General features: G+C 41.6%; 1 protein-coding gene across 1 annotated transcript in view; it reads left to right on the top strand.

The window, feature by feature from the left end:
- The window catches only part of TJP1 (tight junction protein 1), a gene marked incomplete in the record, with an annotated part of 489926 nt that overhangs the window by 311742 nt on the left and 160368 nt on the right, over positions 1–17816 (top strand). Inside the window, 2 exon segments of the mRNA XM_053717550.1 lie at positions 12851–13035; positions 13801–13896. Of these exon segments, the coding sequence (XP_053573525.1) occupies positions 12851–13035; positions 13801–13896 (281 nt within the window).

The raw sequence follows: 17816 nt of genomic DNA on the forward strand, positions 1-17816 counted from the left end.
AGTTTTTGTTATGATTTTAGCCGGAGTAGTTAAGATCATATTGCTGTTTCTTGGCCATCTGAGGAGAGGTAAACTTCAGATCAGGGGACAGTGGGCAGATGAATCTGCATAGAGGTATGTAGCAGTTTTTATTTTCTGACAATGGAATTGATGAGAAAATCCTGCCATACCGATATAATGTCATGTATGTATACTTTACACTTCAGTATTCTGGGGAATGGTACTTCACTAGAATTACACTGTAAGAAATACATAAAGCTGTTTAATAACTAGAGATTATGTTTAACGTTTTTGCTGGAATGTAAAATCGTTTTCATTTACTGAGGTACTGAGTGAATAAATGTTTGGGTGTGTGAGGGGGAGGGGACGTTTTTTGGCGCTTTTACTACGCATCAAATATTTCAGTCAGCAACTCATTGTATTCCCTGCATGATCCGGTTCATCTCTACAGAGCTCAGGGGTCTTCAAAACTTATTTTGAGGGAGGTAATTTCTCTCAGCAGAGCTGTGAGAATTATAGTTTGACTGAGATAAAAAACGTTTATTCTGTAATTTGTTTCCTGCTTTCAGAATTTGTTATCTTTGCTAATGGGATTAAACCTTTGCTAAAGTTGTGTTATTTACAAGGATTGAGGCTATAACTGTTTCAATTTATTAATTTTCAACTGTCATAGATCTTCTGTGCTTCTTAAAGGCACAGTACGTTTTAATATTATTCTAATTGAATTGTATTTCCAAGTTACAAGTTTATTTGCTAGTGTGTTAAACATGTCTGATTCAGAGGATGATACCTGTGTCATTTGTTGCAATGCCAAAGTGGAGCCCAATAGAAATTTATGTACTAACTGTATTGATGCTACTTTAAATAAAAGTCAATCTGTACAAATTGAACAAATTTCACCAAACAACGAGGGGAGAGTTATGCCGACTAACTCGCCTCACGTGTCAGTACCTACATCTCCCGCTCAGAGGGAGGTGCGTGATATTGTAGCGCCGAGTACATCTGGGCGACCATTACAAATCACATTACAGGATATGGCTACTGTTATGACTGAGGTTTTGGCTAAATTACCAGAACTAAGAGGTAAGCGTGATCACTCTGGGGTGAGAACAGAGTGCGCTGATAATATTAGGGCCATGTCAGACACTGCGTCACAGGTGGCAGAACATGAGGACGGAGAACTTCATTCTGTGGGTGACGGTTCTGATCCAAACAGACTGGATTCAGATATTTCAAATTTTAAATTTAAACTGGAAAACCTCCGTGTATTACTAGGGGAGGTGTTAGCGGCTCTGAATGATTGTAACACAGTTGCAATACCAGAGAAAATGTGTAGGTTGGATAAATATTTTAGCGGTACCGACGAGTACTGAGGTTTTTCCTATACCTAAGAGACTTACTGAAATTGTTACTAAGGAGTGGGATAGACCCGGTGTGCCGTTCTCACCCCCTCCGATATTTAGAAAAATGTTTCCAATAGACGCCACCACAAGGGACTTATGGTAAACGGTCCCTAAGGTGGAGGGAGCAGTTTCTACCTTAGCTAAGCGTACCACTATCCCGGTGGAGGATAGCTGTGCTTTTTCAGATCCAATGGATAAAAAATTAGAGGGTTACCTTAAGAAAATGTTTGTTCAACAAGGTTTTATATTGCAACCCCTTGCATGCATTGCGCCGATCACGGCTGCAGCGGCATTCTGGATTGAGTCTCTGGAAGAGAACATTGGTTCAGCTACTCTGGACGACATTACGGACAGGCTTAGAGTCCTTAAACTAGCTAATTCATTCATTTCGGAGGCCGTAGTACATCTTACTAAACTTACGGCGAAGAATTCAGGATTCGCCATTCAGGCACGCAGGGCGCTGTGGCTAAAATCCTGGTCAGCTGATGTTACTTCTAAGTCTAAATTGCTTAATATACCTTTCAAAGGGCAGACCTTATTCGGGCCCGGGTTGAAAGAGATTATCGCTGACATTACAGGAGGTAAAGGCCATGCCCTGCTCAGGACAAAGCCAAAGCCAAGACTAGACAGTCTAATTTTCGTTCCTTTCGTAATTTCAAAGCAGGAGCAGCATCAACTTCCTCTGCACCAAAACAGGAAGGAGCTGTTGCTCGCTACAGACAAGGCTGGAAACCTAACCAGTCCTGGAACAAGGGCAAGCAGACTAGGAAACCTGCTGCTGCCCCTAAAACAGCATGAATTGAGGGCCCTCGATCCGGGATCGGATCTAGTGGGGGGCAGACTTTCTCTCTTCGCCCAGGCGTGGGCAAGAGATGTTCAGGATCCCTGGGCGCTAGAGATAATATCTCAGGGATACCTTCTGGACTTCAAATACTCTCCTCCAAGAGAGAGATTTCATCTGTCAAGATTGTCAACAATCCAGACAAAGAAAGAGGCGTTTCTACGCTGCGTACAAGAGCTCTTGTTAATGGGAGTAATCCATCCAGTTCCACGATCGGAACAGGGACAGGGGTTTTACTCAAATCTGTTTGTGGTTCCAAAAAAGAGGGAACTTTCAGACCAATCCTGGACTTAAAGATCCTAAACAAATTCCTAAGAGTTCCATCGTTCAAGATGGAGACTATTCGGACAATTTTACCTATGATCCAAGAGGGTCAGTACATGACCACTGTAGATTTAAAAGATGCTTACCTTCACATACCGATTCACAAAGATCATTATCGGTACCTAAGGTTTGCCTTCCTAGACAGGCATTACCAGTTTGTGGCTCTTCCATTCGGATTGGCTACAGCTCCAAGAATCTTCACAAAGGTTCTGGGTGCTCTTCTGGCGGTACTAAGACCGCGGGGAATCTCGGTAGCTCCATACCTAGACGACATTCTGATACAAGCTTCAAGCTTTCAAACTGCCAAGTCTCATACAGAGTTAGTGCTGGCATTTCTAAGGTCACATGGATGGAAGGTGAACGAAAAGAAAAGTTCACTCGTTCCACTCACAAGAGTTCCCTTCCTGGGGACTCTTATAGATTCTGTAGAAATGAAGATTTACCTGACAGAGGACAGGCTAACAAGACTTCAAAGTGCTTGCCGCACCCTTCATTCCATTCAACACCCGTCAGTGGCTCAATGCATGGAGGTAATCGGCTTAATGGTAGCGGCAATGGACATAGTACCCTTTGCACGCTTACACCTCAGACCACTGCAACTGTGCATGCTAAGTCAGTGGAATGGGGATTACTCAGACTTATCCCCTTCTCTGAATCTGGATCAAGAGACCAGAAATTCTCTTCTATGGTGGCTTTCTCGGCCACATCTGTCCAGGGGGATGCCATTCAGCAGACCAGACTGGACAATTGTAACAACAGACGCCAGCCTTCTAGGTTGGGGTGCCGTCTGGAATTCTCTGAAGGCTCAGGGACAATGGAGTCAGGAGGAGAGTCTCCTGCCAATAAACATTCTGGAATTGAGAGCAGTTCTCAATGCCCTCCTGGCTTGGCCCCAGTTGACAACTCGGGGGTTCATCAGGTTTCAGTCGGACAACATCACGACTGTAGCTTACATCAACCATCAGGGAGGGACAAGAAGCTCCCTAGCTATGATGGAAGTATCAAAGATAATTCGCTGGGCAGAGTCTCACTCTTGCCACCTGTCAGCAATCCACATCCCGGGAGTGGAGAACTGGGAGGCGGATTTCTTAAGTCGTCAGACTTTTCATCCGGGGGGAGTGGGAACTTCATCCGGAGGTCTTTGCCCAAATACTTCGACGTTGGGGCAAACCAGAGATAGATCTCATGGCGTCTCGACAGAACGCCAAGCTTCCTCGTTACGGGTCCAGATCCAGGGATCCAGGAGCAGTCCTGATAGATGCTCTGACAGCACCTTGGGACTTCAGGATGGCTTACGTGTTTCCACCCTTCCCGTTGCTTCCTCGATTGATTGCCAGAATCAAACAAGAGAGAGCATCAGTGATTCTAATAGCACCGCCACGCAGGACTTGGTATGCAGACCTGGTGGACATGTCATCCTGTCCACCTTGGTCTCTACCTCTGAAACAGGACCTTCTGATACAGGGTCCCTTTAAACATCAAAATCTAACTTCTCTGAAGCTGACTGCTTGGAAATTGAACGCTTGATTTTATCAAGACGTGGGTTTTCTGAGTCAGTTATTGATACCTTAATACAGGCTAGGAAACCTGTTACCAGAAAGATTTACCATAAGATATGGCGTAAATACCTATATTGGTGTGAATCCAAAGGTTACTCTTGGAGTAAGGTTAGGATTCCTAGGATATTGTCTTTTCTACAAGAAGGTTTAGAAAAGGGTTTATCTGCTAGTTCATTAAAGGGACAGATCTCAGCTCTGTCCATTCTGTTACACAAACGTCTGTCAGAAGTTCCTGACGTCCAGGCTTTTTGTCAGGCTTTGACCAGGATTAAGCCTGTGTTTAAAACTGTTGCTCCACCATGGAGTTTAAACCTTGTTCTTAATGTTTTACAGGGCGTTCCGTTTGAACCCCTTCATTCCATTGATATAAAGTTGTTATCTTGGAAAGTTCTATTTTTAATGGCTATTTCCTCGGCTCGAAGAGTCTCTGAATTATCAGCCTTACATTGTGATTCTCCTTATTTGATTTTTCATTCGGATAAGGTAGTCCTGCGTACTAAACCTGGGTTCTTACCTAAGGTAGTTACTAACAGGAATATCAATCAAGAGATTGTTGTTCCTTCTTTATGCCCAAATCCTTCTTCAAAGAAGGAACGTCTACTGCACAACCTGGATGTAGTCCGTGCTCTAAAATTTTACTTACAGGCAACTAAGGAATTTCGACAAACGTCTTCTCTGTTTGTCATTTACTCTGGGCAGAGGAGAGGTCAAAAAGCTTCCGCTACCTCTCTTTCTTTTTGGCTTCGTAGCATAATTCGTTTAGCTTATGAGACTGCTGGACAGCAGCCTCCTGAAAGAATTACAGCTCATTCTACTAGAGCTGTGGCTTCCACTTGGGCCTTCAAGAATGAGGCCTCTGTTGAACAGATTTGCAAGGCTGCAACTTGGTCTTCGCTTCATACTTTTTCCAAATTTTACAAATTTGACACTTTTGCTTCATCGGAGGCTATTTTTGGGAGAAAGGTTCTTCAGGCAGTGGTTTCTTCTGTATAAAGAGCCTGCCTATCCCTCCCGTCATCCGTGTACTTTTGCTTTGGTATTGGTATCCCAGAAGTAATGATGACCCGTGGACTGATCACACTTAACAGAAGAAAACATAATTTATGCTTACCTGATAAATTCCTTTCTTCTGTAGTGTGATCAGTCCACGGCCCGCCCTGTTTTTAAGGCAGGTAAATATTTTTTAATTTATACTCCAGTCACCACTTCACCCTTGGCTTTTCCTTTCTCGTTGGTCCTTGGTCGAATGACTGGGAGTGACGTAGAGGGGAGGAGCTATATGCAGCTCTGCTGGGTGAATCCTCTTGCACTTCCTGTTGGGGAGGAGTGATATCCCAGAAGTAATGATGACCCGTGGACTGATCACACTACAGAAGAAAGGAATTTATCAGGTAAGCATAAATTACGTTTTTTTGTTTCTGCCAATGGCACACAGTATATATACATATACAGGTGACCCTCGGTTTACGCCGGTTCAATTTGCGCCGTTTCAGAATAACAATTTTTTTTTCAGTCATGTGACTGCTATTGAAAAGCTTTGGAAGGCAAAGTGCACCAATTAAAATAGCCAGTAGGTGGAGCTGTCCGCTTGTTTTGCAGCAAAGTCATGCAACTTAAGAGCTTAAAATTGATCTGTGTACACAGATCGGACAAGATCTATGGAGAAAAATTTAGCAGGCACTTACCTATTATCTTCCTGTCCAGCAGCTTGAGGTGAGGGTGCCTAACTGCTTATTAATCACTGCAGATTGAAATGCATAGAATAGATGCATACCCAATATTATCTAACATGCTAACAATACAGAGAACTGATTGCAGAAAAATGCAAGTTTAAAAACACGTTTTTGTTTATTAAACTTAGTTTGATGATGATGCAGTCTGTTGTGTAATTATTTTATTAGGTGATGTTTAGAAAATGTTTTTGTTCATTAAACTTAGTTTGATGATGATACAATCTATTATTAGGTTTATAATGCTGTTTAGCATTTAAAGTCTTTATTTCAAAGCTTTAAACATAATGTATTAGATGTTACTTATGACAATTTTGAGAGGGCCTGGAACCTAACCCCCTCATTTCCCATTGACTTACATTATAAACTGGGTTTCAATTTACAACTGTTTCGATTTACAACCATCCCTCCTGGAACCTAACCCCGGCGTAAACTGAGGGCTACCTGTGTGTGTGTGTATATGTGTATGTATATGTATGTATGTGTGTATATATATATATATATATGTCTGTGTATATATATATATATATATATATATATATATATATATATATATATATATATATATATATATATATATATTTCTTCTGTTATGTGCGATCAGTCCACGGGTCATCATTACTTCTGGGATATAACTCCTCCCCAACAGGAAATGCAAGAGGATTCACCCAGCAGAGCTGATATAGCTCCTCCCCTCTACGTCAGTCCCAGTCATTCTCTTGCACCCAACGACTAGATAGGATGTGTGAGAGGACTATGGTGATTATACTTAGTTTTTATGACTTCAATCAAAAGTTTGTTATTTTACAATAGCACCGGAGCGTGTTATTACTTCTCTGGCAGAGTTTGAAGAAGAATCTACCAGAGTTTTTTACTATGATTTTAACCGGAGTAGTTAAGATCATATTGCTGTTCTCGGCCATCTGAGGGAGGTAAAGGCTTCAGATCAGGGGACAGCGGGCAGATGAATCTGCATTGAGGTATGTAGCAGTTTTTATTTTCTGAATGGAATTGATGAAAAAATCCTGCTATACCGTTATAATGACAGGTATGTATACACTTCAGTATTCTGGGAATGGTTTTTCACCGGAACTACTCTGTTAAAGGTCACTAATCCTTTTAATAAATATTGTCATGTTAAACGTTTTTGCTGGAATGTAGAATCGTTTACATTGCTGAGGTACTGAGTAAATAAATGTTTGGGCATTATTTTCCACTTGGCAGTTGTATGCTTTAAATTGTGACAGTTTCGTTTCTCCTCACTGCTGTGTGTGAGAGGGAGGGGCCGTTTTTGGCGCTCTTTTTGCTACGCATCAAAAAATTCCAGTCAGCTACTATTATATTTCCTGCATGATCCGGTTCACTGACAGATCTCAGGGGTCTTCAAACTTCTTTGAAGGGAGGTACATTCTCTCAGCAGAGCTGTGAGAATTTTTATTGACTGTGAATAAAAACGTTACTCTATAATTTTTTATGTCAAATTTAGTTATTTACTAATGGGAACAAACCTTTGCTAAAAGTTGTGTTATTTTAAACTTGATGCTATAACTGTTTCAGTTCATTATCTCAACTGTCATTTAATCGTTTAAGTACCTCTTTGAGGCACAGTACGTTTTTGTTAAAAAAGATTATAACCAGGTTGCAAGTTATTGCTAGTGTGTTAAACATGTCTGACTCAGAGAATGATATCTGTGTCATTTGTTCCAATGCCAAGGTGGAGCCCAATAGAAATTTATGTACTAACTGTATTGATGCTACTTTAAATAAAAGTCAATCTGTACAATGTGAACAAATTTCACCAAACTGCGAGGGGAGAGTTATGCCGACTAACTCGCCTCACGCGGCAGTACCTGCATCTCCCGCCCGGGAGGTGCGTGATATTATGGCGCCTAATACATCTGGGCGGCCATTACAGATAACATTACATGATATGGCTACTGTTATGACTGAAGTTTTGTCTAAATTACCAGAACTAAGAGGCAAGCGTGATCACTCTGGGGTGAGAACAGAGTGCGCTGACAATACTAGGGCCATGTCTGATACTGCGTCACAGCTTGCAGAGCATGAGGACGGAGAGCTTCATTCTGTGGGTGACGGTTCTGATCCAAACAGATTGGATTCAGATATTTCAAATTTTAAATTTAAATTGGAGAACCTCCGTGCATTACTAGGGGAGGTCTTAGCAGCTCTCAATGATTGTAACACCATTGCAATACCAGAGAAAATGTGTAGGTTGGATAAATACTTTGCGGTACCGGCGAGTACTGACGTTTTTCCTATACCTAAGAGATTAACTGAAATTGTTACTAAGGAGTGGGATAGACCCGGTGTGCCGTTCTCACCCCCTCCAATATTTAGAAAGATGTTTCCAATAGACGCCACTACTCGGGACTTATGGCAAACGGTCCCTAAGGTGGAGGGAGCAGTTTCTACTTTAGCTAAGCGTACCACTATCCCGGTGGAGGATAGCTGTGCTTTTTCAGATCCAATGGATAAAAAATTAGAGGGTTACCTTAAGAAAATGTTTGTTCAACAAGGTTTTATATTGCAACCCCTTGCATGTATCGCGCCGATTACGGCTGCGGCAGCATTTTGGATTGAGTCTCTGGAAGAGAACCTTAGTTCATCTACGCTAGACGACATTATGGACAGGCTTAGAGTCCTTAAACTAGCCAATTCATTCATTTCGGAGGCCGTAGTACATTTAACCAAACTTACGGCTAAGAACTCTGGATTCGCCATACAGGCACGTAGAGCACTGTGGCTAAAATCCTGGTCAGCTGATGTTACTTCTAAGTCTAAATTACTTAATATACCTTTCAAGGGGCAGTCTTTATTTGGGCCCGGGTTGAAAGAAATTATCGCTGACATTACAGGAGGTAAGGGCCACGCCCTACCTCAAGACAAAGCCAAAGCTAAGGCTAGACAGTCTAATTTTCGTCCCTTTCGGAATTTCAAACCTGGAGCAGCGTCAACCTCCACTGCACCAAAACAGGAAGGAGCTGTTGCTCGTTACAGGCAAGGCTGGAAACCTAACCAGTCCTGGAATAAGGGCAAACAGGCCAGGAAACCTGCTGCTGCCCCAAAGACAGCATGAACCGAGAGCCCCCGATCCGGGACCGGATCTAGTGGGGGGCAGACTTTCTCTCTTCGCTCAGGCCTGGGCAAGAGATGTTCAGGATCCCTGGGCGCTGGAGATCATATCTCAGGGATACCTTCTAGACTTCAAATTATCTCCCCCAAAAGGGAGATTTCATCTGTCAAGGTTGTCAACAAACCAGATAAAGAAAGAAGCGTTTCTACGCTGTGTACAAGATCTGTTATTAATGGGAGTGATCCATCCAGTTCCGCGGTCGGAACAAGGACAAGGGTTCTACTCAAACCTGTTTGTGGTTCCCAAAAAAGAGGGAACTTTCAGGCCAATCTTAGATTTAAAGATTCTAAACAAATTCCTAAGAGTTCCATCGTTCAAAATGGAAACTATTCGGACAATCTTACCTTTGATCCAAAAGGGTCAGTACATGACCACAGTGGATTTAAAAGATGCTTACCTTCACATACCGATTCACAAAGATCATCAACGGTATCTACGGTTTGCCTTCCTAGACAGGCACTACCAGTTTGTAGCTCTTCCATTCGGATTGGCTACGGCCCCAAGAATCTTCACAAAGGTTCTGGGGGCCCTTCTGGCGGTACTAAGACCGCGAGGGATTTCGGTAGCTCCGTACCTAGACGACATTCTAATACAAGCTTCAAGCTTTCAAACTGCCAAGTCTCATACAGAGTTAGTTCTGGCATTTCTAAGGTCGCATGGATGGAAAGTGAACGAAAAGAAAAGTTCTCTTTTTCCTCTCACAAGAGTTCCATTCTTGGGGACTCTTATAGATTCTGTAGAAATGAAGATTTACCTGACAGAAGACAGGTTAACAAGGCTTCAGGATGCATGCCGTGTCCTTCATTCCATTCAACACCCGTCAGTAGCTCAATGCATGGAGGTGATCGGCTTAATGGTAGCGGCAATGGACATAGTACCTTTTGCACGCCTACACCTCAGACCGCTGCAATTGTGCATGCTAAGTCAGTGGAATGGGGATTACTCAGATTTGTCCCCTACCCTGAATCTGAATCAAGAGACCAGAAATTCTCTTCTATGGTGGCTTTATCGGCCACACCTGTCCAGGGGGATGCCATTCAGCAGGCCAGACTGGACAATCGTAACAACAGACGCCAGCCTGCTAGGTTGGGGCGCTGTCTGGAATTCTCTGAAGACTCAGGGATTATGGAATCAGGAGGAGAGTCTCCTTCCAATAAACATTCTGGAATTGAGGGCAGTTCTCAATGCCCTTCTAGCTTGGCCCCAATTAACAACTCAGGGGTTCATCAGGTTTCAGTCGGACAATATCACGACTGTAGCTTACATCAACCATCAGGGAGGGACAAGAAGCTCCCTAGCAATGATGGAAGTATCAAAGATAATTCGCTGGGCAGAGTCTCACTCTTGCCACCTGTCAGCAATCCACATCCCGGGAGTGGAGAACTGGGAGGCGGATTTCTTGAGTCGCCAGACTTTTCATCCGGGAGAGTGGGAACTTCATCCGGAGATTTTTGCCCAAATACTTCGACGTTGGGGCAAACCAGAGATAGATCTCATGGCGTCTCGCCAGAACGCCAAACTTCCTCACTACGGGTCCAGATCCAGGGATCCGGGAGCGGTTCTGATAGATGCTTTGACAGCACCTTGGAACTTCGGGATGGCTTATGTGTTTCCACCCTTCCCGCTACTTCCTCGATTGATTGCGAAAATCAAACAAGAGAGAGCATCTGTGATTCTAATAGCGCCTGCATGGCCACGCAGGACTTGGTATGCAGATCTAGTGGACATGTCATCCTGTCCACCTTGGTCTCTACCTCTGAGACAGGACCTTCTGATACAGGGTCCATTCAAACATCAAAATCTAACTTCTCTGAAACTGACTGCTTGGAAATTGAACGCTTGATTTTATCAAAGCGTGGTTTTTCTGAGTCGGTTATTGATACCCTGATCCAGGATAGGAAGCCTGTTACCAGAAAGATTTACCATAAAATATGGCGCAAATACCTATACTGGTGCGAATCCAAACGTTACTCCTGGAGTAAGGTTAGGATCCCTAGGATATTGTCTTTTCTACAAGAAGGTTTAGAAAAGGGTTTATCGGCTAGTTCATTAAAGGGACAGATTTCAGCTCTGTCCATCTTGTTACACAGGCGTCTGTCAGAAAATCCAGACGTCCAGGCCTTTTGTCAAGCTTTAGCTAGGATCAAGCCTGTGTTTAAAGCCGTTGCTCCGCCATGGAGTTTAAACTTAGTTCTTAACGTTTTACAAGGTGTTCCATTTGAACCCCTTCATTCCATTGATATAAAATTGTTATCTTGGAAAGCTCTGTTTTTAATGGCTATTTCCTCGGCTCGAAGAGTCTCTGAGTTATCAGCATTACATTGTGATTCTCCTTATCTGATTTTTCACTCAGATAAGGTAGTTCTGCGTACTAAACCTGGGTTCTTACCTAAGGTAGTTACTAACAGGAATATCAATCAAGAGATTGTTGTTCCATCCTTGTGTCCAAATCCTTCTTCAAAGAAGGAACGTCTTCTACACAATCTGGATGTAGTTCGTGCCCTCAAGTTCTACTTGCAGGCAACTAAAAATTTTCGCCAAACTTCTTCCCTGTTTGTCGTTTATTCTGGACAGAGGAGAGGTCAAAAAGCTTCTGCTACCTCTCTCTCTTTCTGGCTTCGTAGCATAATACGTTTAGCCTATGAGACTGCTGGACAGCAGCCTCCTGAAAGAATTACAGCTCACTCCACTAGAGCTGTGGCTTCCACTTGGGCCTTTAAGAATGAGGCCTCTGTTGAACAGATTTGCAAGGCTGCAACTTGGTCTTCGCTTCATACTTTTTCCAAATTTTACAAATTTGACACTTTTGCTTCTTCGGAGGCTATTTTTGGGAGAAAGGTTCTTCAGGCAGTGGTTCCTTCTGTATAATGAGCCTGCCTATCCCTCCCGTCATCCGTGTACTTTTGCTTTGGTATTGGTATCCCAGAAGTAATGATGACCCGTGGACTGATCGCACATAACAGAAGAAAACATAATTTATGCTTACCTGATAAATTCCTTTCTTCTGTTGTGCGATCAGTCCACGGCCCGCCCTGTTTTTTAAGGCAGGTAAATATCTTTTAAATTATACTCCAGTCACCACTTCACCCTTGGTTACTCCTTTCTCGTTGATTCTTGGTCGAATGACTGGGACTGACGTAGAGGGGAGGAGCTATATCAGCTCTGCTGGGTGAATCCTCTTGCATTTCCTGTTGGGGAGGAGTTATATCCCAGAAGTAATGATGACCCGTGGACTGATCGCACAACAGAAGAAAGGAATTTATCAGGTAAGCATAAATTATGTTATATATAAACAGAAGAAAAAATAAGCACTCACTGGTCTTCTGGCATCTGTGACAAAAAATTATTTATTCAATAGTGACGTTTCGGGACAAACAGCGTCCCTTCCTCTGACAGACAACAAGTGGAAAAAAATACTAACTTTTAAAGGCCTGTAACCCCTCCCCTTCCTGATTAGGCTACCAATTACTGATAGCCTGCTGTGATTAGTAGCCTAATCAGGAAGGGAAGGGGTTACAGGTCTTTATAAGTTAGTATTTTTTCCACTTGTTGTCTGTCAGAGGAAGGGACGCTGTTTGTCCCGAAATGTCACTATTGAATAAATAATTTTTTGTCACAGATGCCAGAAGACCAGTGAGTGCTTATTTTTCCTTCTGTTTACAATACCTACAACAGCACCCTGGCAGTTGCCACTGATGGTGAGAGTGCATACACCTTTTTTGACTTTATATAAAAAGATATAATTATAGTTTACTTGCCAGAGGTTAAAGGAGAGTATGAGAAGTATGCATGTGTATATATTCATCTTGTCATAATATATGTTTTTATATTCATCACAGGGCTGAACAACTTGCTAGTGTTCAATACACGCTTCCTAAAACGGCAGGTGGTGATCGTGCAGATTTTTGGAGATTCCGTGGCCTTCGAAGCTCCAAGCGAAATCTCAGAAAAAGCAGGGAAGACATTTCTGCCCAGCCTGTTCAGACAAAGTTTCCAGCTTATGAGAGAGTTGTCCTGCGAGAAGGTTTTTATATTTATGCCCTCATATCTTAATGTAATTTTTGAATATGATATATTGTGTTGCCTTCAGTTTTTAAATTAATAAGCTTATCTTTTCATTTAGCAGTCCCCATTCTGAATGAAAAAAAAACATATTTGTGTAGCATTCCATACACTTTCTGATTTTAGAAAGTCAGGAAAACCTATCAATCTTAGATTTCCTTACTGGAACAGTTGGATAAATGCCTGAGTCAGATATGCATTTCTTGTTGCAATGGCTGTAAATTTCTATTAAGATAAAATCTGTTTGCTGCAAAATTGTGTGGGTCAAATAGACTAGCTATATATTGTATTGTATATTTAATACTACCTTATTAAAGGAACATGAAACCTACTTTTTTTCATGATGCAGATAGTTTGTGATTTTAAACAACTTTCCATTTTCTATTATCTAATTTATTTCATTCTCTTGGTTTCCTTTCTTAAAAATGGTACCTAGGGTAGGCTCGGGAACTGTTGATTGGTGGCTTTATATACATGCTTCATGTTATTAGCACAGCCAGGGTGTTAAATAGCTCCTAGTAGCGCATTGCTGCTTTTTCAACAAAGGATACCAAGAGAATTAAGAAAATTAGACAATAGAAGTACATTTGAAAGTTGTTTTTGATTAATATTCTCTATATAAATCATAAAATTAAAAAATTGGGTTTCATGTGCCTTTAAAGGTTTGTCCCAAAATTATGCATTAAAAGTCCAAACCTTATTCTCCAATTTACAATTTCCATTGCAGCTGGGTTTCTCAGGCCTGTTGTCATTTTTGGCCCTATTGCTGATGTTGCAAGAGAGAAGTTAGCAAGAGAAGAACCAGATATCTATGAAGTGGCAAGTAAGTCTTTAGCAAATGTTTAGTATTTTACAATAAAATATTTGACATAAGCAAAGCAAAGGAATTTAATGCATTTAGTTAGGAAATATTTTAATTTCTTTTTACATCAATAAATGTGTTATGTTTATAGAATACTTTTTTTAGTAAGTATGTTTTCATTTCAAACAAAGATAAAAAAACATAATTTATGTAAGAACTTACCTGATAAATTAATTTCTTTCATATTAGCAAGAGTCCATGAGCTAGTGACGTATGGGATATACATTCCTACCAGGAGGGGCAAAGTTTCCCAAACCTCAAAATGCCTATAAATACACCCCTCACCACACCCACAAATCAGTTTAACGAATAGCCAAGAAGTGGGGTGATAAGAAAAAAGTGCGAAAGCATAAAAAATAAGGAATTGGAATAATTGTGCTTTATACAAAAAAATCATAACCACCACAAAAAGGGCGGGCCTCATGGACTAGTGACGTATGGGATAATGAATACCCAAGATGTGGATCTTCCACGCAAGAGTCACTAGAGAGGGAGGGATAAAATAAAGACAGCCAATTCCGCTGAAAAATAATCCACACCCAAAACAAAGTTTAAATCTTATAATGAAAAAAACTGAAATTATAAGCAGAAGAATCAAACTGAAACAGCTGCCTGAAGTACTTTTTTACCAAAAACTGCTTCAGAAGAAGAAAACACATCAAAATGGTAGAATTTAGTAAAAGTATGCAAAGAAGACCAAGTTGCTGCTTTGCAAATCTGATCAACCGAAGCGTCATTCTTAAATGCCCAGGAAGTAGAGACTGACCTAGTCGAATGAGCTATAATCCTTTGAGGCGGAGTTCTACCCTACTCAACATAAGCATGATGAATCAAAGACTTTAACCAAGATGCCAAAGAAATGGCAGAAGCCTTCTGACCTTTCCTAGAACCAGAAAAGATAACAAATAGACTAGAAGTCTTTCGGAAATCTTTAGTAGCTTCAACATAATATTTCAAAGCTCTAACTACATCCAAAGAATGCAACGATCTTTCCTTAGAGTTCTTAGGATTAGGACACAATGAAGGAACCACAATTTCTCTATTAATGTTGTTAGAATTCACAACCTTAGGTAAAAATTTAAATGAAGTTCGCAACACCGCCTTATCCTGATGAAAAATTAGAAAAGGAGACTCACAAGAAAGAGCAGATAATTCAGAAACTCTTCTAGCAGAAGAGATGGCCAAAAGAAACAAAACTTTCAAAGAAAGTAATTTAATATCCAGCGAATGCATAGGTTCAAACGGAGGAGCTTGAAGAGCCCCCAGAACCAAATTCAAACTCCAAGGAGGAGAGATTGACTTAATAACAGGTTTTATACGAACCAAAGCCTGTACAAAACAATGAATATCAGGAAGACTAGCAATCTTTCTGTGAAAAAGAACAGAAAGAGCAGAGATTTGTCCTTTCAAGGAACTTGCAGACAAACCTTTATCCAAACCATCCTGAAGAAACTGTAAAATTCTAGGAATTCTAAAAGAATGCCAAGAAAAATGATGAGAAGAACACCAAGAAATGTAAGTCTTCCAGACTCGATAATATATCTTCCTAGATACAGATTTACGAGCCTGTAACATAGTATTAATTACGGAGTCAGAGAAACCTCTATGACTGAGAATCAAGCGTTCAATCTCCATACCTTCAAATTTAAGGATTTGAGATCCTGATGGAAAAAAGGACCTTGCGATAGAAGGTCTGGTCTTAACGGAAGAGTCCACGGTTGGCAAGTAGCCATCTGGACAAGATCCACATACCAAAACCTGTGAGGCCATGCTGGAGCCACCAGGCAGAACAAACGAACGCTCCTTTAGAATCTTGGAAATCACTCTTGCAAGAAGAACTAGAGGCGGAAAGATATAGGCAGGATGATACTTCCAAGGAAGTGACAATGCATCCACTGCTTCCGCCTGAGGATCCCTGGATCTGGACAGATACCTGGGAAGCTTCTTGTTTAGATGAGAAGCCATCAGATCTATTTCTGGAAGTCCCCACATTTGAACAATCTGAAGAAATACCTCTGGGTGAAGAGACCATTCGCCCGGATGTAACGTTTGGCGACTGAGATAATCCGCTTCCCAATTGTCTATACCTGGGATATGAACCGCGGAAATTAGACAGGCGCTGGATTCCGCCCATACAAGTATTCGAGATACTTCTTTCATAGCCAGAGGACTGTGAGTCCCTCCTTGATGATTGACATATGCCACGGTTGTGACATTGTCCGTCTGGAAACAAATGAACGACTCTCTCTTTAGAAGAGGCCACGACTGAAGAGCTCTGAAAATTGCACGGAGTTCCAAAATGTTGATTGGTAATCTCGCCTCCTGAGATTCCCAAACCCCTTGTGCTGTCAGAGACCCCCATACAGCTCCCCAACCTGTCAGACTTGCATCTGTTGAGATCACAGTCCAGGTCGGAAGAACAAAAGAAGCCCCCTGAATTAAACGATGGTGATCTGTCCACCACGTCAGAGAGTGTCGTACAATCGGTTTTAAAGATATTAATTGAGATATCTTTGTATAATCCCTGCACCACTGGTTCAGCATACAGAGCTGAAGAGGTCGCATGTGAAAACGAGCAAAGGGGATCGCGTCCGATGCAGCAGTCATAAGACCTAGAATTTCCATGCATAAGGCTACCGAAGGGAATGATTGAGACTGAAGGTTTCGACAAGCTGAAACCAATTTCAGACGTCTCTTGTCCGTCAGACAGAGTCATGGACACTGAATCTATCTGGAAACCTAAAAAGGTTACCCTTGTCTGAGGAATCAACGAACTCTTTGGTAAATTGATCCTCCAACCATGTTCTCGAAGAAACGATACAAGTCGACTCGTATGAGATTCTGCTAAATGTGAAGACTGAGCAAGTACCAAGATATTGTCCAAATAAGGAAATACCACAATACCCTGTTCTCTGATTACAGATAGAAGGGCACCGAGAACCTTTGTAAAAATCCTTGGAGCTGTTGCTAGGCCAAACGGCAGAGCCACAAACTGGTAATGCTCGTCTAGGAAAGAGAATCTCAGAAACTGATAGTGATCTGGATGAATCGGAATATGCAGATATGCATCTTGTAAATCTATTGTGGACATATAATGCCCTTGCTGAACAAAAGGCAGAATAGTCCTTATAGTTACCATTTTGAATGTTGGTATCCTTACATAACGATTCAATATTTTTAAATCCAGAACTGGTCTGAAGGAATTCTCCTTCTTTGGTACAATGAAGAGATTTGAGTAAAACCCCAGCCCCTGTTCCAGAACTGGAACTGGCATAATTACTCCAGCCAACTCTAGATCTGAAACACATTTTCAGAAATGCTTGAGCCTTCACTGGATTTATTGGGACACGGGAAAGAAAAAATCTTCTTGCAGGAGGCCTTATCTTGAAGCCTATTCTGTACCCTTGTGAAACAATGTTCTGAATCCAAAGATTGTGAATCGAATTGATCCAAATTTCTTTGAAAAATCGTAATCTGCCCCCCTACCAGCTGGGCTGGAATGAGGGCCGCACCTTCATGTGGACTTGGGAGCTGGCTTTGGCTTTCTAAAAGGCTTGGATTTATTCCAGACTGGAGATGGTTTCCAAACTGATTACCGCTCCTGAAGGGGAAGGATCAGGCTTTTGTTCCTTATTGTGACGAAAGGAACGAAACGATTAGCAGACCTAAATTTACCTTTAGATTTTTTATCCTGTGGTAAAAAAGTTCCTTTCCCCCCAGTAACAGTTGAAATAATAGAATCCAACTGTGAACCAAACAATTTATTACCCTGGAAAGAAAGGGAAAGCAAAGTTGACTTAGAAGACATATCAGCATTCCAAGTTTTAAGCCATAAAGCTCTTCTAGCTAAAATAGCTAAAGACATATACCTGACATCAACC

Source organism: Bombina bombina, chromosome 6 (assembly GCF_027579735.1).
Source record: "Bombina bombina isolate aBomBom1 chromosome 6, aBomBom1.pri, whole genome shotgun sequence".
NCBI lineage: Eukaryota > Metazoa > Chordata > Amphibia > Anura > Bombinatoridae > Bombina > Bombina bombina.